General features: G+C 38.7%; 1 protein-coding gene across 1 annotated transcript; it reads right to left on the reverse strand.

The window, feature by feature from the left end:
* Positions 1-1,235: 1,235 nt before the first annotated feature.
* Positions 1,236-21,181, reverse strand: CAT (catalase). Its single transcript, XM_083838441.1, has 13 exons — positions 20,438-21,181; positions 16,023-16,194; positions 14,964-15,074; positions 13,365-13,495; positions 12,381-12,485; positions 11,383-11,508; positions 9,774-9,965; positions 8,596-8,748; positions 7,137-7,275; positions 5,486-5,616; positions 4,758-4,865; positions 4,032-4,118; positions 1,236-3,571 (listed from the first exon to the last, which is right to left on the reverse strand). The coding sequence occupies exons 1-13, from the start codon at positions 20,501-20,503 to the stop codon at positions 3,506-3,508; spliced, it is 1,587 nt and encodes a 528-aa protein (XP_083694567.1). The 5' UTR covers positions 20,504-21,181; the 3' UTR covers positions 1,236-3,505.
* Positions 21,182-22,272: the final 1,091 nt, after the last annotated feature.

Consider the following 22,272-nt stretch of genomic DNA (forward strand, 5'->3'; position numbering starts at 1 on the left):
TCCAGTGTTGCCTAAGCCCCCTTTAAAAAAAGATTTTACTTTATAATACCTATCAAGATCAGCTTATAAGCACAAAGTGGTCAATCTTAAGTGTAACTACACCATTTGAATTAAAACAAAAGGTAGCCGCAGAGGATACATACTAACTGCCTAACCCATTCTACATCATTTCAATATTACTGCAGAAGATGTTTCCTCATTCATCTTCACCTAGAGCGTACTGTTACTCTGACTTGACAGCATTCAAGTTTCTTCAGCCTAGCCTCTAAACTAGTACAATTTACAGTAGAATTAGTGATATTGTCCAGATAACCTTTATCTGCCCGTATCAGTAAAATTAAATAGCATTTATGTTAAACATTCTATTAAAAACCCCACAAATCCTGTGTCACAATGCCCTTTCTACCACATGGTCAGTATGTGTATTTAGCCATTATTTTGTAAATATTACCTTACAGCATGCAATGAGGCATGAGGCACACTGTTCCTTGCCTGTGAAGCAAAAAGTAGAGCTTTGGGGGGGGAGGGAAGAAAGCAACTGCAATAAAAGCATTGCAAAGCTGAACTTTTGGGTAATATACATACGGAAAAACAAAAAGCTGCCAGTATAGATATTTAAAAGGCTACATGGAATCCTTGAGGCACATTTTATGTGCTTTATTTCAATGCTGCATACTTTACTGAACTATTAATAACTCTCTTTCAATAGAATTTGTGAACTGTGAAAGACCAGATGAACTTATGACAATTCTGTAAATTGCAACTGAAGATTTTAAATGAAAAATAACAGAAGATTAATCAGCAATTAGAAGCTTAAAAAAGGCATCATGAACAAAACTCACAATATAGTAGGAAAGCAGCTTTTTCCCATTCATATGGTACATGGTCCCAGGCACTGCTGTATCAGAGATTTGAGCAGCACTCTTCTGAATACTTAGCAAGTTTTAAGTTCTGAACAGGAGTTTTGCCATGCTAAAGCTGAACAGAAGAACTTAAGTCACTGCCACTCCCCCTCCTCCCCCATTAATTCCCAGTGTCAGCCTTGAGCCCAAGGCCTTTGCGTGCAGTCAGGGTCTGTGCAGTCCAAATAGCTTGTGTTCTGAAATAAACACCAGTTCCCCAAAACTTCAGCAGCTTCCGCACAAAGAAACCACACAAATGAAGGCATGAACTTGCTAGATTAAAATAAATTGAAGACATGCTCACAAAAAAAAAAGACAATATGTAGCCCAGAGTTGTTTAAATTGTTTTATTTCAGAAATAAGAGGAAGACAGTATTATCCATTCAGCAGAGACCACCAGAATTAAAGATTAAGTCTTGCTTACTCTTTTCCAAGACTCATTAGGATTCCATCTGCCAGAGAAATACTCCCACCAATTCACACAGCTCTTCCAGCTCCCACCAGCCTGATCAGGCAAATAGGGTAAAATAAACTGACATTTTATTTTACTGCATCACATATTTTTCACAACTGATCAGTAGATAGCATTCTAGCAGCTTTCTATGTTTCTATTTAGTGAAAGCACTAACAACTTTTTAATAAAAATCTGCCATCAGTTCTCATAATGCCAACCCATACTTGGGAGTCAAATCAAGAAGTATACCTATTCAAAATACAACTCAAGATAGATCCTCAAAAGAATCAAATACTGATTTTATAAATTGAAGTTGGTATACTTGCTTAAGATCTACTAGCTGGGCTCTAAAATCCTTTGTATCATCATCCTCCTTCCAATCTGAACGCTAGTGAAGCAATGTTAGCAGACAAACAAGGAAAGGAAAAGGAAGTAATGCTGTATAACTAGAATCTGGACCAGTTACACATGTGCCCTGATCTTTCTCTTTGGCAAAGGAAGAGGAAGAAGTAACAGGCAAAGTAGTTATTAAAACGTGCCAGGATTTTAGATGCATGGCAGATTGCCTGATCCTACTGAGCACAGTTCAGGAACATTTTTTGGACTGTTAGGACTAACTTCAACATATAATGGGTAGGACGGATTTTTGTTCTAGACTGCAACAGTTAGCTTGAACACTAGTTATCATCCCATAACTGGGAAACACTTTCCAAATAATTAGAGAAAAAACTGAGTGGGATTTCAACCCTTATAAAACAATAGCTTAAGCCTTGGCTTTGTTTTATGCACAAATGGTAAAGCATTCAGATGCCGACAGTGTACTTCCTTAGGCTAACACCATACATATTCAAGTGAGATAAGACCAGAAATTACATAATTATCATTTAACTGCACTCTGAACTCTAAGTTCTAATATGAACCAGAGCAAAATTAATGTTTATAAGACATTATTAAAGATTATACTCCAAGATCGTAGCCAAAAAATATCACTAAGCTAAAGAAACACCTTTGGATCTAAGGAGTGATTACTTTATAGTTCAAAGGTTTCCAAATTTTTTTGTACCAATTAACTAATTTACAAGCAGTAGACAATTTTGATACATCTAAAATCAGGTTTTATACCTATATCTATCCATAGATGCATGCACATTCATACAAACATAAAATTTCAATTAATGTTTAACTCTGAAAACCAACCCTGGGGCTTGACAAATAGCAACATCAGATTATAGTAGTAATAATTTCAGAAGCTAGTGGGAATAGTTTTTAAAGGTATCTTAGCTGGAATTTGGCCAAAATAAAGATGCCCATGTATTTCAAGGTTCATTTTCCCAGACACTTTGGAAATTAGTCTTTTCCTATATAAATTTTTGTAAACTAGAAAGGACACTTCCCCATCCCCCCCACCCCAAGGACTTGTAAGATGTAATCAGTTTTGTTGTAAAATGTATACAATCAGATCACTTGGGGCAGATATTTTTCTAAGGGAGATGGTGATCTCTGACCCAGCACTAATATGCATGGATTTATTACCTTGAAGTATTATTAGGAATAAAACTTACATATGTTGAGATTAACTTCAGTTAAGATTAACTTCCTATTCAGCTTCATTTTTGTTATAATGAATGAGAAAGAACCGGTTTTAGTAAAATTACTGCATATGTACTTTCCTTCCGGAAGGCAAAAATTAAACTCAAAGGAAGTGTCTACAAATACCTACAGGTAACTATTTTATTAGCAATACTAAGCAATATCAGCTTTTTAACGTGAACAAGTTCATCCACAAGGATAATCACAGTATCATTAGACAAGTTCCATTGTGCGATTTAGCCAGAGTAGTTATAAAATTAAGAAAACACTTTGATTAAACTTATGTTTCTTTCTAGAAAGACTTTTTAATCAGTTTCCTTGAAGACACTGTATATTGTTAGCAAGCATTAAAGCACTAGTGTTGAAAGGCACTAGGATTCTTAGCTAGTGTAACTTACTGTTTCCAGTACAGATACAGGCACTTAAAAGCTTAATAAATCAAGCCTGTAAAACACTGCTGTATTTGTGCAGAAGTCTGTTACATTCATTAACATCTTCAACAAGTTGTCCTGCAGTTACGTGGATACAAGATTCACAGGGTAAATCTCTGTAGCACACTTTACAAGTTGGATCTTTCTTTGGCAGACACACGAGAAGTGGCTTGTGTGTACGTCTTAATTACATCCTAAAAATGATGAGAAATATTCAGAACAAGTTCCACAGAAAGTAGTCACAGAAACTTCAGAAAGAATTGCATACTTCTAGCAACAATTTTATTATTCTATGTAGCAAGCAACGAATCTAGGCGAGTCTCAATTAAGTGTTTTTTTTTTTTTTTTTTTTTTTTAAGAGTACAGAAAGTAGATGATTTGGTCTAAGGATCAACCTGAACAGCCTGCATTGCATTTACAGTTATCTTCCAGTACCTTTAAGAAACAACTAAAACAAGATCATCTTACATCACTGGTTAATCTATGTTTAATGTAGTTAGGAGTGATGCTTCCACATTTTTAGATACCACATGCATTAATTCCTCCCATTTAAATCAAATGTAGATCAAGACTGATCTCTCACTTTGTTGGATTTATGAAAGAAATGAAAAAATCCAACCCATCAAAACTCAACAACGCAAGTCATTAACATACCTTTTTCCCTGTTTCAGCATTGTATTTGTCCAGCAATGATTGAATACGGGCACCATAGTCAGGATGAACATCAGTGAAGTTTTTCACCTTAACAGGAAGAAAACGAGACAAGAACTTGATTTCTCTCTCTGAGATATTCTTCATATTCCATGGCCTATAACCAGTACATATAAGGAACAGAAGGAGGAAAACACTTTTCCAAAAAAACATTTGAATCTGACCAGCCAGAAAGGACTGATGACTACAATGACTCACTCTTTCTATAGTGCCAAATAAAGAGGTCTTTCCCAGTGGAATTTTGTTTAAAGTCAGGAAAGTTCCAGTTCCTCCCTGACACTCACCTTCTCTTCCTTCTCCGTAGACAAACATTATCACAGAATCATCTAGGTTGGAAGAGACCTCCAAGATCATCTAGTCCAACCTCTGACCTAACACTATTGGCAGTCATCTGATTTTTGAAATACTAAGGTAAACATATATTATGACATCCCTGATGTTCAGCAATCTTATTATTTCCAGCAGCAAAAAGTCATTTTAACATGTTCTACATTTATTCCTGTAACTATGCGCACATTTAAGTGTTCTGTATTCCTAACTCCCACACAAGAAAATCTAGAAGAATTCCTGATCTTCTCCATAAGCATGTTGAAATTTTGATGAAAAGTTGCTACACTGCATGGAAGCCTGGAATGAAAAGCAACGATGAAAAATAGCTAGGCCACTTACAGCTCTCTTTTGAATGAAGAGTTGAGCATCTTTAAGATGATCAGCAATATTTTTACACAGCCTTTGACGTTCATCCTCCTTCAGCACTTTGATATAGAAATCTCGCACCTTACAAACAAAAGCAGTTTTTAAATAGAAACAGTTTTATTTTGAAAATTCGACAGTAAGCCATTCTATGAGCAGCAGTCCATAGTACTTGGAATTCATTATTGCTGAAAAATAGCTTTCACTTACTAGTCAGGCAACACTTAAATACAACTCCAAAGGCAGCCAATTTGCAAGTTGTTTTTTTTTTTTTTCTCTGCAAGCAAACCTGCTAACAACCCATTTCAAGCTTGAAATCACTGATTATTTAATTAATGAAAAATGTGCTGTTGGGCTCCAATTCAGGAATTGATGATCATGACATTACATGCATATTCTAGGTTTAGTATCTGCATTCACCAGTTGCAGGAAGATTGAACGTCACTACCTCTAAATATTAACGCTCAAACATAGATGGCAGAGGTCTGTAAGAATTCGTTAACTGTCCTGTTAGCAAAAGTTCAGTTACTCATCATTATTAAACTATACAGAGATCTTTCAAACTTCTATGGTATCTGAACTTCGGGTTAGACCAAATGCTTCAGCAAAGAGATTCGTGATTGAATGCTCCTTGTTAATATTCTTTAAACAGCCTATACACTCATCTTCTGTAATAAGCAGCGTAAAAGCCTCATACATCATACCTGAGACACATTATCTTCATTTGCACTATTGAAACGCTGCACATCTCCTGAAACACACGTGCGGCTCTCCTTCACAACAGGCTGATCTTCTGGACCAGTAAAACTGTTTGGATAATAGTTTGGGGCACCACCTGAGAAGTGAACACACACACACGGTTGGGAGGGGGAAAAAAAGACAGCAGATGCCAGGTCTCAGGTTAATTTAGAAGACAGTGTGCTTTGCCTAAAAGAACCTAAAAATCAATTGCAATTCACCTTATTAAAAACAGTTGTCAACTTTATTTTTGGTCAACATATAGCTCAAGATCAGCTGTCTTTTAGCCAGTGCTTTAAAAAGCACTTACTACAAACAGAATTTACCTAAGCCTTTGGGTAAAAAACAGGCTTCGTTTCAGAAATAAGGATGTCTGGCCGTTTTCAAAACACCATTGCTGAGAATTTTAATGAAATTGTGGAGGTCATTCAAGTTTTAGTCCAAAGGCAACATAAAAGTATACTTCCATCTGCTTATTTGAAACAGTGTTAAACTGAACTACGTAAGGGTCTGTATTTTAAACACAATGAACTTACAAGGCTTTTTAAAATGTTTTTTTTTTTGCATCTGCTCTTGGACCAGAGTAGTCGTTTTCAAGTTCCTGTTTTTAAAGTATTTCCGCCTCCTCCTTCAAGAAGTGTTAGAACCCACAGCCCCGAGGAATACATGTTTGCAGCATGAGGCATAGCTTAAGCGTATACTTGCTTATGCTTAGGTATAAATCAGTCACTATTGGACAAACACTGACAGAACACATCATGTAATAGAGGTAAAGTTAAAATTCTAGTCTTGACATTTATAGTCTTGGCTTTCAGTTCCTTGGAAGTCAGAAAGCAAAGCAGTTCAACTTTTTAATGAGTCTATATTTGCCTTTTTAAAAGATTTAGTCTCTTGTATGTCAGATTTTTGCCTATAAGTAAAAACAAAATAGCAATGAAGTTCCATGAAATCAGTTCTCAGGCATATTTCTTAAGTTTAAAAAATTAATATTTTAGAACTATTGAAATAAATTCCTTTTAACAAGTATGTTCCTAGACATAATTAAATGAACAAGCTAGGGACATAACTGAATTCATTTGACTTGAGGTATTCTGCAAGTGCCCTGACGATGACCTACCTGTAAGTTTTCAAAACACATTTTAAGCTTCACTTCGTTTAAAACTAAGTAAAACTCCATTCTTACAGGAGCTTCTTGTGTGGAGTTTACTCCAAACAAATATCCAAACTGTGCTATTCTGAAGTAATGCAAGAGATAGAGCCTTTATATATTTACATAAAGGGTGTGCGTACACATATGTATATATACACACAAATTGCAAACAAGTATTTGTCACAAGTGACAGTTATATACATCAAATTGAAAGCCCAGTTAGGAACTATCAATTATTTGATATAAGGCAGAAGTAGAAATGCACATCCCCATCCTTTTGAAACATTAAAAATGCATAGAGAACGCATTCTGTAATCCACATACATATGCTTACGTAATGTTTCTCACCACGTGAAAATAATTTTTGGCTATTAATATTTATTTAGCAAATATCTTAAATCCCCTATGAACAGAAGAAATCGTACATGCTTAAGTATCATTGTATTTAAAAGGATTTTCATTAATACCTTGATTGTCAGTCACACACATTGGTCCATCCCTCTGATAATTGGCCACACGAGCTCTGAAGGGGCAATTCACAGGAATTTGTAGATAGTTAGGTCCCAGACGATGTCTATGTGTATCAGCATACGCAAAAAGACGACCCTTTAAAAATGCGTAACAAACATTAATAGATCTCTTTCAACCTTAAACTTAAAGGTATGAAATATGAACATCTGAACATCTGAAATATGGTCTAGTGGAAAGCATCCTTGCCCACGACAGTTCTGACTTGCGCAAAGCATCTGACACTGTCCTGCATGACATCCTTGTCTATAACTGGGAGAGACATGGATTTAACAGATGGACCACTCAGTAGATAAGGAATGTCTCAAACAGTTGCAGTCAACAGCTCAACATTCAAGTGGAGACCAGTGACAAGTGGCATTTCTCAGGGATTGATATTGGGACCAGTGCTCTTTAACATCTTTGCCAGCAACATGGACAGTGGGATTGAGCGTACCCTCAGCAAATTTGCGAATGACACCACACCAAGTTGTGTGATGCAGTCGACACACTGGAGGGAAGGGATGCCACCCAGAGGGACCTGAGACAGGCTTGAGAGGTGGGCTCGTGTAAACAGCATCAAGTTCAACAAGACCAAGTGCAAGGTTGTGCACCTGAATCAGGGCAATCTCAAGAACAAATGCAGGCTGGGCTGTGAATGGATTAAGAGCAGCCCTAACGAGAAGGACTTGAGGGTGTTGATTGATGCTGGCTCACATTGGACTTCTCAATGTGTGCTTACAGCCCAGAAAGCCAACCATATCCTGGGCTGCATCAAAAGAGTGGCCAGCAGTTTGAGGGAGGTGATTCTCCCCTTCCACTCTACTCTCATGAGACCCCACCTGCAGTACTGCAGCCTGCCCTTTGGCCCTCAACACAAGAAAGTCATGGACCCATTGGAGTGAGTCCAGAGGAGGGCCACAAAACTGGAATGGAGTGCTGGAGCACCTCTCCTGTGAAGACAGGCTGAGGGAGTTGGGGTTGTTCGGCCTGGAAAAAAGAAGGCTGCAGGGAGACCTTATAGTGGCCTTCCAGTACCTAAAGGGGGCCTATAAGAAAGCTGGAGAGGAACTTTTTACAAGGGTATGCAGCAAAAAGACAAGTGGTAATGGCTTTAAAGTAAAACAGGGTAGATTCAGATTAAAGGAAGAAATTCTTTCACTAGGAGGGTGATGAGGCACTGGAAGAGGTTGCCCAGAGAAGTTGTGGATACCCCATCCCCGGAAGCATTTAAGGCCAGGTTGAATGGGGCTTTGAGCAACCTGGTCTAGTGGAAGGCAGGGGGCTGTAATGAGATGGTTTTTAAGGTCCCTTCCAACCCAAACCATTCTATGATTCTACAAAACAGTGATAGCAATACTTTCATAAACAAGGAAATATGAGATTTTGCCTGAAGAGCATACATTGACTGTAGTTTACCTGCAGCATCTTATCAGGGCTAGGTTCAATACCAGGTGGCATGTTGTTAGGATCATATGCCATCTGTTCTACCTCTGCAAAGTAATTTACAGGATTCCTGTTTAAGACAAGCTTTCCCACAGGAATGAGAGGGTAGTCACCATGTGGCCAGATCTATAAGACATAAAGCACATGCATTAAAATAAATGTTGTATTATGTAGCTTAAATAATAAAACAGGCAAGAGCAACCTAATAGTCTCAATTGAGAGAATACATTACTGAAGTAATTTCTATTTTGCTAACAAACATTGAGGAACGTCCAAGTCTTTTGCAATTCAGAGTATTCATGCAACTTATTTCATCACAGCATAATCTCAGCACTTGACTACTTAAATAAAATACCCACAGGCACTTGAAGAGATGCCTAGGAATGCAATATTGTAGGTGGAACTGGTAGCATGATTATTTTCGACTACTACAAAATATAACCAGCTTAACTAGCCTTTTCTTTCTCCTCTTGGCCTAAACTTTCAAGGTCAAAATTATTTAGCCATTTCTGGGGAGCAATATTAGAAGGAAAAAATACAAGTCTGTTAGTCTTTCAATATGCCATTCTTTGGAATAGCAAATAGAAGTCTGACAAAAGACAAGACCAGCATCAGAAACTACATGATCAACAACATTCAAAACTAGCTAGCTCAGGGTGTGACTATGATCTGAGATCAGACTTTTGAAATGCAGTACAGTTGTAATCTACAAGCCCGAATCAAGCCCTAACCATATTTCACCAAAGAAGAACAACATCAGATTTTACACTATACCACAGGAATTAGATCTTATTTCCAGCTTTCTAGATTAAATACCCGAGGGAAGAACACTCAAAATTCCAGTAACTGGACATATTCCGCCCCCCAACCCCATGCCCCAATATGTTTTACAGGTATATGATTTCATCTCTGGAATTGTTGACTCATCCTGACCATGTAATAAACAGCACACTTAAAAAAAACAAAGTGATAGGAATAAAAGGGACAGACCAACTGTAGTGATAGGAACTGGACCTTAAACAGTGCTACTCTGTGGAACCTGTTTGTTTTATTTGTTTATGGATAAGCTTGTTTCTGGCATTTCCTAAATTTTGATCTCATGACCTCTTAAACAAGCTGAAATAGAATATTCACAGTTGTAGCAGCTATACCTTAGTTAAATCGAAAGGATTAAATGGAAACTTCTCTGCTTCTTCGAATGTCATAACTTGAATGTAGAAAGACCAGGATGGGTAGTTGCCATGGGCTATGGCATTGTAAAGGTCACGTATTCCATAATCAGGATCAGTAGAAGCCAGCCTTCCTGCTTCCTCTACAGAAAGATTTTTGATGCCCTGATCAGTCTAAAAGCAATGAAAGAAATAGAACCAGTTATAATGCAGAAATTACAAAAAACATTTAAGAACGTGTTTTTAACAAGACTCGAGATCTAAGAGCATGATTGTCCATCTCCTAATCTCCAGTAATTTAAGTTCAGAGTACATTCAGTAGTACACAGTACATTCAACAGCTGCCTTCCAAATGAAAATTAGTTCTATGATAAAATGGAAATTAGAAAGAGTCCAGATGAGGGCCACAAAGATGATCAAGAGGCTGGAGCACCTCTGTTATGAGGACAGACACAGTTGGGGTTGTTCAGCCTAGAAAAGAGAAGGCTGCAAGTAGATCATATAGTGGCCTCTCAGTACCTAAAGGAAATCCTACAAGAAAGCTAGGGCCGTAAACTGAAAGAGGGTAGACTTCATTTAGATAAGAAAAATTCTTTACTATGAAGGGTGATAAGGCACTGGAACAGGTTGCCCAGATAAGTTGGAAGTGTTTAAGGCCAGGTTGGATGGGGCTTTGAGCAACCTGGTCTAGTGGAAGGTGTCCCTGTCCACGGTGGAGGGAGGGGGTGGAATTAGGTGATCTTTAAGGTCCCTTCCAACCCAAACCATTCCGATTCTGTGAAATAAATGTAATGCTATACCACAGAACAAGAATACAATACAGCACATCAAATAAAGATGTTTTCCCTTACAGGTGGAGTATTCCCATCTCTTCCTACAGACCACATGCCAACACAAACTGATAAAAGGGTGGCAGCCTTCAATGCTGAACATCCTACATGAACTGTATTTTTTTTAAAAGCTTTTTTCTCCTTCCCCTTAATTTCTGACGCTTTTAGCACTGAAGTCTCATTTTTATAAGCTTCTGGCACCTCAAAAGCTAAGAGCTGCTATGCAGTCCTTCTTGGTTTAACATAATGGTTTCTCAAGTCTTGCTCCAAAGGTGTGTCCAGCCTCTACTAACATCTAACAAAGTAAGAAGCTGCGTTGTCTTTAAAACTGATGGGAATTTGTTTCCAAGCAGGATGTGCTACCAAGTACTTTCTGACAAAGTCAGAAAGAAGTGAGGATTATATTGCGTGACTCACATACACCTTGGAAATACTGTATCAGCATAACTCTTATACAGAAGACTAACAGGTACAATAATCAGTGCCAGAGAGCTTTTACCTAAAGAAACAGCTGTTGAATCTGAACTACTCTGTAGCCATGAACATATCACACACATTAAAACATTTCTAAACAGGAACATCCTTCAGTTTGTTAGATGGATGCAACTGATGAAAAACATACACCATTTACATTTAATCTATGCATGAAAAAAATGTTTTCTGAATTAAACTAAAAATTACATACAGAACATTCAGACAATCTTCAGGTTTTAAATTCAATAGGACGTATCTTTTCAACAGATAACTGGAGAAGAACGTACCTTCACATGAAATTTGCAGTAGACTGCTTTCCCACTAGCATTAATCAGTTTAAAAGTATGTGATCCATATCCATTCATATGACGATATCCATCAGGAATACCGCGGTCACTAAACAAGAAAGACACCTAAAGAGAAGAACCCAACAATATTTGCTCATTCACCAGTTCAAATAAAGGACCATTTGAGACAAAGGTCACTTATATTCATCTGCATCACTGGAAGTCATCTTAACATGAGAAAATCCTCTAGCATGTTATAGTTTAGGTTTCTAAGACTTAATAAACAAAGACTGCTTAGGCTTTCCACACACAAGGATGTGAACTGAACTTGTGTGAAAAAGTATGGCCACATGAAATATTCATTATCATTAGGTTAATGTTGTACATTAATGTTATTCTCCTAAAAGCACAGGGCAGGTAAGCATGGATAATTTAAATATACAATTTTCACCAGGTTTTAAAAAAATATCTGAAAATGCAAAGTCCTGAGTAACTAATTTCTCAAGCAATAAACATACCACCACACAAAGCTATTCAAAATGCAGCTTCCTTTAGGCTTGTTACCACAAACAATGCTTGTGATACCACTTCCCAAATAGTAGTAACTAAAAGGCTTCCATATAAACCCATTTTCCTTTGGAAAAGGATACAAAAGTTTAATTTTGTATTTGCTTTTTTTTTTTTTTTATAACATTCTCCTCTATACACTAATATTAATATGCGGTTTGCTGTTAATCGGTATTCTCACTACTTTAATACTATGAAAGCCTACTAACTTCCCCTTCACCTCTATGTAAAATATGATTATGAAAACAAAAATTCTGCCTATTTCATAGTCTATAAAAGAAAAGGCAAAACTAGAAAAACATGCCAAGAGCATTAAAAGCTATAGAAGGCCTTTGACCTTTAGTGTTCTTAAAAGATTACGTGGGATCCAGACAAAGCAGTTTCAGTTAAAAACTTACATTGCCATAACATGATATTCAAAAGAACCTTACCTGATGCAAAGACTCGGGGCGGAGACTCCAGAAGTCCCATACCATATCTGCATCCTTCAAATGAGTCTGAGGGTTCCTCTTTTGGCTATGGATGAAGGATGGAAACTAATTTGTCAGGGGGAGGGGAGGGAAAAAAAGTTTAACTTCATTTTCCAAGTTATACAGGATATGCTAAGTAACTGCTGATACTGAATAAGATGTACAGTTTTTTTTTCCTACTACATTTTTATCTATGAAAGGAACAAGACACTGAAAGATGAGAAACTTTTTCAATTAGCATAACTTTACTGATTTGCCTCTAAAAGCAAAAATATTTACAGTTGTGATAAACAGGATGCTCAAAGCCAGACAATGCTTTCAACTTCTGCCTAATAAAATAAGGCAAGCACTCAGATTTCATATAAACTATTGGATATTTAAATCCAAAATGAATACAGAGATATAAAATATCATATTATAAAATATGAATTTAAGTGGTACAGAACAACTCTACTCTCATGAAAATCCCTTCTTCTTACAGATACAAAGTACAGTTAAACTTACACTAATAATCAGATTTAATAGAGAAGAATTTATAATACAGATGAATTTATAAGAAGCTTTTCAATTTTCCTTCAAATAGCCTTGAAATTTAAAAGACATCTACAGAGTAAAATAGCTATTTCTAACACCAGTGAAGCTGAAATGACCTGAAGGTTAAAAATCACAATTATTTACCTGATGGCTATTATGCAGTGACATGTGCAATAGCAAACAATTAAGCATGTGTAGTATCAAAGTACCAATGTAAGTAATCAAGCATTAGCTCTTATTAAAGTTTGTTTTAAATACCACCTTATCAAATCAAAAGCCATTGGAACATCCAATGGATAGAGTTTAAGCATGTCAAAACACAAAATTTTGCTTCTCAGTGAAGCAAGAATATGATGTGAACAAACTTTTGGGCTCCTTCATGAAGTACCATTGTCTTTGGTGCTTACTTACCAACATCGCATCCCGAATAAAGAAGATAGGAGTATTGTTTCCCACAAGATCCCAGTTACCCTCTTCTGTGTAGAATTTCATTGCAAAGCCTCGAGGGTCACGAACTGTATCAGCTGACCCAGATTCTCCAGCTTGAAGAAACAGAAGAGCACATAGAAGTGTTACAATATGAAACAAATTCTAAGCATAAAACTATGGAACTTTAGAATATGCCATAAAATACTAGAAGAGTGTTTGGTTTTGATTATTTTTTTTTTTTAATTAAAGTCTCTTCTTTACCATGGAATTTATTATATTTGCAATAATACTTCAGGCAGTGCCTGAAGCTTCCAAAATGTAAACAGACACCCACCCAAGCATTTGGGCCATAGTTAAAGCAAACAAGTACATCCACTCAAACCAATAAAGAGCAGAATTTGCATCATCAGTAACAGACATCAGATAAGGCTGAATTGGCAAAAAGCATATTAGTTTATGTGCACCGAATCCCATTGTGAAAGCTCTCGTTTGGAAGGTAGCAATCTAAGTAGTGTATGCAACTTATAGAAGAGTTGCAATGCTTCTAATTTCCCCCCTGCTTTACCCAAAACAATCCTTTCAGTGGGTAGATCTACACCACACCAAAAGTATCCACCATGGTACCTGATCAAAAACATTCTAGATGTATTCAGAAACAGTTAATGCTAGCCAGCCTGATGAAATAATTAAGACAATCTCTCTTCGAAAATCATTGTTTACTACAGAATAACTAGGAAGAAACACGTTCAAACATAGCAGGGAAAGCAAAGGTAACAATGCAACACCCCACTTTAGCACAGTCTGCTCACCAAGCTTAGCTGCATACTTTTTGCCCCAACCCCCAGAGGACATTCCATGAACACCTGAGTTTTGGTGACAGTAAAAGGCTAGTAGGCCAAAAACTGCACCTACTTGAGCCTCGTCATCTTCCTCCCCTTCCCTTTTCTCCAAGGCTATTTCCAGAACTAAATCCTCATTAGATTTTTTTAAAACATAGAATAGTAACATACCTTTTTAAAGGTCATTTTTCTATCAGGTATAAGGTATTTCTTATAATGCACGTTTTACCTAATATCATTTAAGATTGTCAATTCATTCATTCAGCTCTTCAGAAAAAGAAAGAAGAGTTCGTTTAGAGATTGTTATTTGCCTAGAGCTTATTTTCCACACCATTCATCTCCAAGTCATTAATACAGCATAAGAGATTTCAAGCCTTCAAATTTCAAGCATAAAACTGCAGTATGGAAGTGTTGTGGTTTTTTTTTACGATCCATCCAGAAACAAAAGTAAGCTTTCCATCAGAATCAAAAATAGCAGACTACCATTTCTTTCTTCCACATTCTAAAGGAGAAAGTACCAACAGAAGTACCTACAGGGGGTTCTTGCCACAAGGCACAGACCCTGCTTATCATTGCTTACGGTCTTAAAAATTAAATGAAATTGACAGAAGAGGAATTAGGTGCCACAACATTTCAAAATATCTGAAGTACAATTTAAGTGCTCTGTAATGCAAACTTATCAATATCAGCGTTAACTCTTAGTACCCATGTAAAAAGATACACGATAACTTTAGAGCCTTACCAACAGTTGAGAACCGTATAGCAATTGGTGTTCTTTTTCCAATGTGTTCAAACACTTTTGCCTTACAGTACTTCGTAATATCATGAGTCACTTCAAAATAGCCAAAAGCGCCTGAAAAAAGTATTCAGAAATATCAGGTTATCAAGATACTTTCCTACCACTCTCAGAGCACATTATTCAGTGGTACACGTTTGACCATAGTAAAATCAAAAGAAATCATGGAAATACACCAGTTTAAATCTATGTGCTAAATCACCTAATAACAAAGTTCATATCACACACAACATACTACTTGCACGGCATTTCCCCCTCCCTATCCTGAACATGTTAACAGTTCCTGGCAGCAATACAGGCCTTACTTCTGCTCTACAAAATAACAAACAATAACTCTGAGTGCTTTTCTGCCAAGAGTTTACATATTTCTCTCTGAGCAAGACATGTATTTCTTCAATCCTGGCATGTGTTGCAGCACTGTCAGTCCATCTTTAAACCAGATGAAGCAACACAGTTATTCTTACTCCCACAGAGGAATTTTTCTCTATACACTCACATTACAATAAGATTCAGTCCCATATTTTATAAGCTATATGTAACAAAACAGAGATGCCAGTTCCACAACTATGAAGGAACAGACAGATGAAGCAGAGAGCGCAGCAGATAGTGTAGTATTAAGAAAACCTAGGTGCTATAATTAAACTTCTAGACTTTTTAAAGTAGTTTCAGTGCTTTGAGCTTTGGCTTTGACCATTGGCATAAAGATTAAATTTTTATCAAGAACAGCAAATCCATAGCATGTTAACTGCTTATTAAAACTGAATTATAAAAAAACCTTTAAAAGTCACTTTAAGCTTCACATACTTGATCCATCTACCTTTGGGTCAAAGATACTACAGGTAGTTCTAAACTAGGCTTTACTTCCTGTTCTCACTGTTATTAGTATAACTATATTATAGATTATATTGTAATGCAATGCATCTATAACAATTGGCTATCTCTCAAAGATTTTTAAAGCCTAGTGCTGCATGAAGAAAAACACAAATAAGTATTAACGAAACATACCTGCTCCTTTTGCATGCACAACTCTTTCAGGAATCCTCTCTCTGTCAAAATGAGCCATCTCATCAGTGAAAACAACATCTTGAACCAGAAGAGGCCCACGGGGCCCTACCGTCATAAGATTAAGCTTATCCCCAATTGGGTTCCCAGCACCAGTGGTCAAGACATCTGGCTTCTGAAAGTGAAAAAGTCAGTATCAACACCAGAAACCGAAAATCCTCTAAGCCACATAACACGCATATCTGGTCAACAGTTGTATCACCGGACATATGAAAGTACATTAGAAAACAGCATAAGATTCTGGAACTTGTTACAGAAATCAGAGGCGCAGCTGCATCAGCACAGTCTTATGTCTGAGGCTACTTAAGAACAGCAGTTAATGCCATATATAACCATGGAATGTTTTCAATGGTTCAGAAGTTTTACTTACTAAGACTTTACCTTGCTTCAAGAAAAATATGAAGTCACAGCAATGACTAGAAGGCACACATTACTACCATCATTAGTCTGAAAGAGCCGTGATAATGACATAAGCAGGAACACCCAGGGAATCACTCCAGATTCAAACCATTGAAGGAAGAGGATTATCAGAAGCCCTACTGTAAGTAAATATCTGTCAACAGGACAGGAAACCAGAACTGTCTCTTTAAAGAAATTGCCTGAAACAGCCCACGTTCATTCTTTCCCCACCCTTCCATACCATGTCTAAGTTAACCACTCTTGTAGGCTACTTAACAGTGCAGCATCTTTGTGCAGCAGGAGTGACCCTGTACCCAAAGATGACAGACAGCCCAAGATAACTTCAGGAAACAACTGCTAGAATTCTGTAGCGTTATTTAACTAGTGTACTCCCACTTCCTTTAAAAAAAATCCAGCAGAAAAGAATTTATCTGCATCGCATCTACATTCATACTCTTCCATAAGGTGACAGATCCATTTTGCTGAGTACTGCATAAAACATAGCAAGCAAAAGTACATCAGCGCTAGAGACCTGATGGCAGCAGACATCAATTTTTTCCCCTGGGGCACATATATTAACTGTTAGGAGCAGGGGCAGCGTTGGTTAAGGATACTGAACAGAATTCAAGTTGGCAAGAAAAGAATAAGCAAAGAACTTGCAACAGATATTTGAGCTCAAATATCCGAGTCATACTACGGCTATTTAACACTAAATCCACATGTATACATTGCACTAAACTGACATATATCCACATGGGATACCAGCACCGTCCCACCCTTTTCTGCCAGAAGCACCCACGTAACTGAACCATGGGAAATGCACTAGGACAAACTCACTCATCCCCTCCCTTTTACAGTTTCATTAATGAAAAGGGATGGGATGAACAAAGTAACCCTTGATGAGGCATTTACTACTATCAGTGACTTCATGGGGTTCCAACTTTAATCCTGACAATCCACATTTTTCCTCAAGGGTTTTAATCCTATCACTGAACAGGCAAAATTCCAACCTGTACCTTGTGGAAGAATATGCTGCACCCAGCTAGCCTCCAGATACTTTCCAAGAGACAACTCAGAGACAGGGGAAGAACAATTACTCACATCTACACCCAGAGCTCTGGGTGAGGTGAAGCACGCAGGAGGAGTCGTTTGCCTTTGTTTAACACTGGTACATGAATAACCACATAAAAGACATTTGACAGGATAACTGCATTTCCAAGGTGTTCTTACTAATATGCAGCATGTGCTAACTGACTTGAAATCACAAAATAACTAGGTTCTTTATTCTTCATTCACTAATTCATTAGCTATAAGCACATATTCAACTCCTAGACTACTTCAGGATATTTGAAATGCTAACCTACATTGAAGTTCACACAAACTTTAAAGAATGTACCCAGTTACAAACAAGAACATTACAGATGTTCAGAAATTTACAAAGTTGCCACTTAAGCTGTATTTACTCTCAAGTCGAAGAAACTTTTACTTCAATGAAAGTGCTATCTGTAGTTTGGCAATGGAAATAAAAGTGGAAGCTGTTCTCAATATTCTTTCCCCCGCTTCTGTTCTTCCTACCTTATATTATGTTCAGTTTTAAATTGGCCAAAGAAAATGATTTCACTGCTCACTTTGAGCAGTCACCAGGGCAGATGGCACAAAGTTCTCTCATCCTTAGTTATGCTAAATGTTTAACATCTCAAAATAGTATTCTAATAAACACATGTCCACAGATGAGACTAAAAAAAAAATTGTCATGATACATAAGGATTTTACACTCACATTTAAAACTCAAATTTTAAACTTTTTGGTCAAGAAAATTTCGCTTAGGTAAACACTTAAAAAAAACCTGAACTCTTTTTCTTTGACTTTCATTACTTTTGCCGATTAAAAGTTTCACATTTCTCAAAGACAAAAACAATATTCATTTTACCAAGAATAAATTCATCACTTTTTGGTATTGATGACCATCATACTCGTTTAAGACAAGCAAGCTCTTTGTAACATGAGAAAAACAGATCCCACCGATGCCATCCTAAGCTTCTGTATCTTCCTCTCCACATTTCTTGTACTACCATTCATTAGACCTTTCCATCCTTCCTACACATTCTGCACATACAGAGACTTCCGCTGCATCCTCACTCCACAGCAGCCTGTGGCACTGCAACATGAAAACCCTGTGCACGGCTCAAACACCATTTATAAATTCTGCATGCTACAATTCAAAGAGAAGCAAACTTGGTGAACGGATTCTGGCACATTTTCCTAACACGACACAGCTCTTAAGACACCCCCCTGCAGTCCACAGAGTGACATTATAAAGTCACTGATATTTATGTCCTTGTGGAGCAGCTACCTAGCTCCACCCAGTCCACTGAGGCACAGAGAAGTCATGGTGAGCTACCCTGCTCATCTGGAATTGTTTACAAATTCTGAGAAGCCCAGTAGGTTTAACTATATGGTGGTAGGACTATAACATATATACCTACTCCCATGACCTGCTGCTCAGCAAAGCCCTTGAAAGCCTTTGGTAAGGGACAGACAGCAGGAAAAAATCCAACGTGTATCTTTAGTCTTAAAAAGGAGTTTTTGACTTACATATAGTTTTATAATACCTTCAGCATAATTACCTGAAGGGAAAAAAACCTCTGCATGTTAGTTAAAAGCTACATATGCAGCGAAGGACGAAGGCTGGTAAACACAGCCCTTCTCAAATGAACAAGCTATACTGTTGCCCAAAAACCTATTTCTTCCACAACATTAGCATATAAAACTACTAGAAATAGGAGCTAAAAATATATCTTTCTGAAACAAACCATATCAAAAACGTTTTTGTGAAGAGTTTTGTAGCTGTAAAGTCTCTTGTATAGGAAAACTTTCTAAGATGTTCTTTCTAATGTTGGCACAAGAAGTACAAACACTTTTTCAACCAGTATGATATATTCCCCTTAGTTTCAGGATAATGGCATGCAGGGCACACAAAACAAGTCCATCCATGTGAGGAAGGAGAAGAAAACACATTAGTTCCAAGAATTCTCAGAGTACTTCTGGATCTGAGTTTGATGCCTGTATTTTCATATGGTTGGGATCTGCATACAGTCAAAACTTTAAGAGATGAACATGTAGATTCGAAGCCACTGTCACAGGAATCAAAGCCAGGAGAATTTTAGTCACAGCTGTTGTAAACACCATACATCAAAGTGCATACTTCCAGGCATTACTGATACTTTGCACCTTATACAAGTCACTTTAAAATTCTAATAAGCCTTCCCTACTTTCTATCATAAGGTCTCATGACTCCTTATGCAACACAGGCTCTGAGCTACCTCCCAATCTCCAAATTAACCTTGGCCTATATTTAAATATTGTTTCACTACAGAAAAGCTGACATCTATATAAATAATATTATCCACTGTACAAGAAAATACTATGAAATATGGCAGAATATGACGAAGCCACAATTCACCACTGGAATAGCCTTCATACAGTACTTTTTTGGTGAAAACAAGAAAATAAATTTGACTACAAACATGGGGAACTGTTCTCTTAAGAAGAAGTCACCCTTAAGTAAACTCTTAAGTAAAGCAGCCCATTGTGTTTTATGAGATGGCTGGTCCGTATGAGCAGCACAGAGAGTATTTAATGCCCCATACCTGTTCCTGTCAACATACGTAGTGGAAACTGACACGGCGACTTGCTGAAGAGGCACGAGACCAGGCATCGCAGCGCTTACACGTTTAGGCAAGTATTTTGGTGGGCATTTACTTGGGCAGGAGCGCTCTGCTGCCGATTACACGTCCCTACGCTTTGCACCAACCTCTTGTCCCGGTGCTACCCGTACACAAACCCCGCTGCTATTACCCCTCACTGCATTCCCCCCAGCCCCAGCTCAGTGCCCCCCCCAAGGCACCCCTTCTCCCCTCAGGGCGCCCCGCGACCGTTACCGCCCCGCCGCCGCGCACCTGCGAGCCCCGCTGGCTCTGCCACTGCTTCAGCTGCTCCGCGGCGACGTCGCGGCCGTCAGCCATCTTGCGAGCTGCGGAGCCCCCCGAGCGGGCGGTCGAGGCGGCAGGGAATGGCGGGCGGGGCCGGGCTCGCTCCCAGGCAGGAGGCAGCGGCAGCAGCGAGGTGACCCCGCGCGGCAGCTCCCGCCGCACCGCGCCCCGCAGCGCCTGCGAGTAGCGGCTGCCACCGCGCCCACGCCTCCCCCCCGGCGCTGCGCCCACCCACCCGCGCCGCTCCGCCCAATAGCCCCGCGCCCGGGAGGCAGCGCCAGCTCTGAGTGGCTCAGAGGGGTGTCAGTCAGAGAAGTGGGACCCCCCCTCCCCCCCCTCCCCCCCCTCCCCCCCCGCCCCCCACCCTCCCCAGAGGGGGCGGGCGGGCCGTGGTGCGCGAGGCGGTGACCGTTGGTGCGCTGAGGGGAGGCCGGCGGCTGCTGAGGGCTCGCTCCTTAGTCAGGGTCTAACGCGTGTAATTAGTCGCACAGGGGTGTGTAAGCCTGATTTCTGTCACGCGTTTTTGAGGTGTCAGAGCTTTCCAAAGCTGCTGGCTGGGCAGAAGTTATTCAGCAGCGTAGAAAGTAACAGGATGAGGGCACGGAAAAACAGTGCGCTCGGGGAGTTTGTGAGGCAAGGATTTCAGCAGGAGAAAGGCTTCAGTTGCACAATCCAAGTGCCCAGGTGCATAGTTAAATGTTCATTCTTGTATCTGTACTTCAAAGGAGGTGTAGGTAATAGTTAACATTACTCATAACTCACATGTGCCCAATTGTAAACAGTATTTCTTTGGAGGCCTCAAGTTGTAACCTAAAAAAAAACACTTTCACCACTGTTACAAACAAGAAAACACCCTGGGTTACATTTACAAACGAGGTAAATACAGCCCTCCTCTCAGGCACTTGCAGTTCTGCTCCTACAGCCCTTGCGTGCTGAGCTTTCTAAACCACAGCACACAGTTGTGTCCCTTCTACTGCAACTTCAATAGCACAGGGCTCTGCCTTCATGCCTTATGGATGAACTACAGAGGATAAAAGTGGTTAGCAAGGCGTTATTTTTCCTATTTGTGAGGTAAAACCTTTCAGCAAGAAGAATAATCTGTCTTCAACTGCTATATTACATGACATTGGGCACTCAGAAGATGGATGAAGATCTCAGTCCAGCAATTGTTCTGTGGTCTTGCTCTTCGTGGTGCATAGTTCTGGACGGGGCTTCGGGACCTGGACAAGTGGATGAGACTATGTAGGCACTCTAGAATCGTAAAATGTGTATCTACCTTTCCTCTTATTAGCCCTTCTCTAATGGCAATGACTGAGGGTAATCATAGTACATAGAAGAGTTGTCTAAACAAACAGAAATTACACAATTGGGGTTGCAGGAGGACTGGTTTATAAAAGCAACCAAGTCAGCAAGATTTGAGTGTTTTGGTTGTTGTTTCTTCTCCCCCACCATTCTTGATAAGAATGCTGGTACAGCTCTTTTCAGAATACATATTGCAACAATGAAGCAGAGCTGCTTTGTTTACCCACAGCCTGTCAGAAAGAAATGGAATGAAGAAAATGCTTATTTGCAAGATTATTTCTGTATTTTTGTCTCTTAAAAGATACATAAAAATAGTCTAGTTCATTATTTCAGTCAGACAATTCTTCATCTAGTATCTACAGTTATGTGTAAGTACGTAGGGAATATCACTAATGGTACTCCTTTTTCTCAGCATTAAGCTCAGCAAAATCCATTTCCTTCTTCAGCCTCACTTTGGATGTTTGTTTCCGTCTCTGAATCTTGCCATCTTTTCTTCTTTG

Source organism: Anser anser (assembly GCF_964211835.1).
Source record: "Anser anser genome assembly, chromosome: 5".
In the NCBI taxonomy this organism is placed as follows: domain Eukaryota; kingdom Metazoa; phylum Chordata; class Aves; order Anseriformes; family Anatidae; genus Anser; species Anser anser.

What these genes read in the sequence shown, in the direction of transcription:
- CAT (XM_083838441.1), bottom strand. Translation starts at nt 20,503, where the DNA reads ATGGCTGACGGCCGCGACGTCGCCGCGGAGCAGCTGAAGCAGTGGCAG. An exon ending in AGAGCCAGCGGGGCTCGCAG is followed by an intron (nt 16,195 to 20,437) that starts GTGCGCGGCGGC and finishes TTTCACTTTCAG; the next exon opens with AAGCCAGATGTCTTGACCAC. An exon ending in ATGCTGAAACAGGGAAAAAG is followed by an intron (nt 3,572 to 4,031) that starts GTATGTTAATGA and finishes CATCATTTTTAG; the next exon opens with GATGTAATTAAGACGTACAC.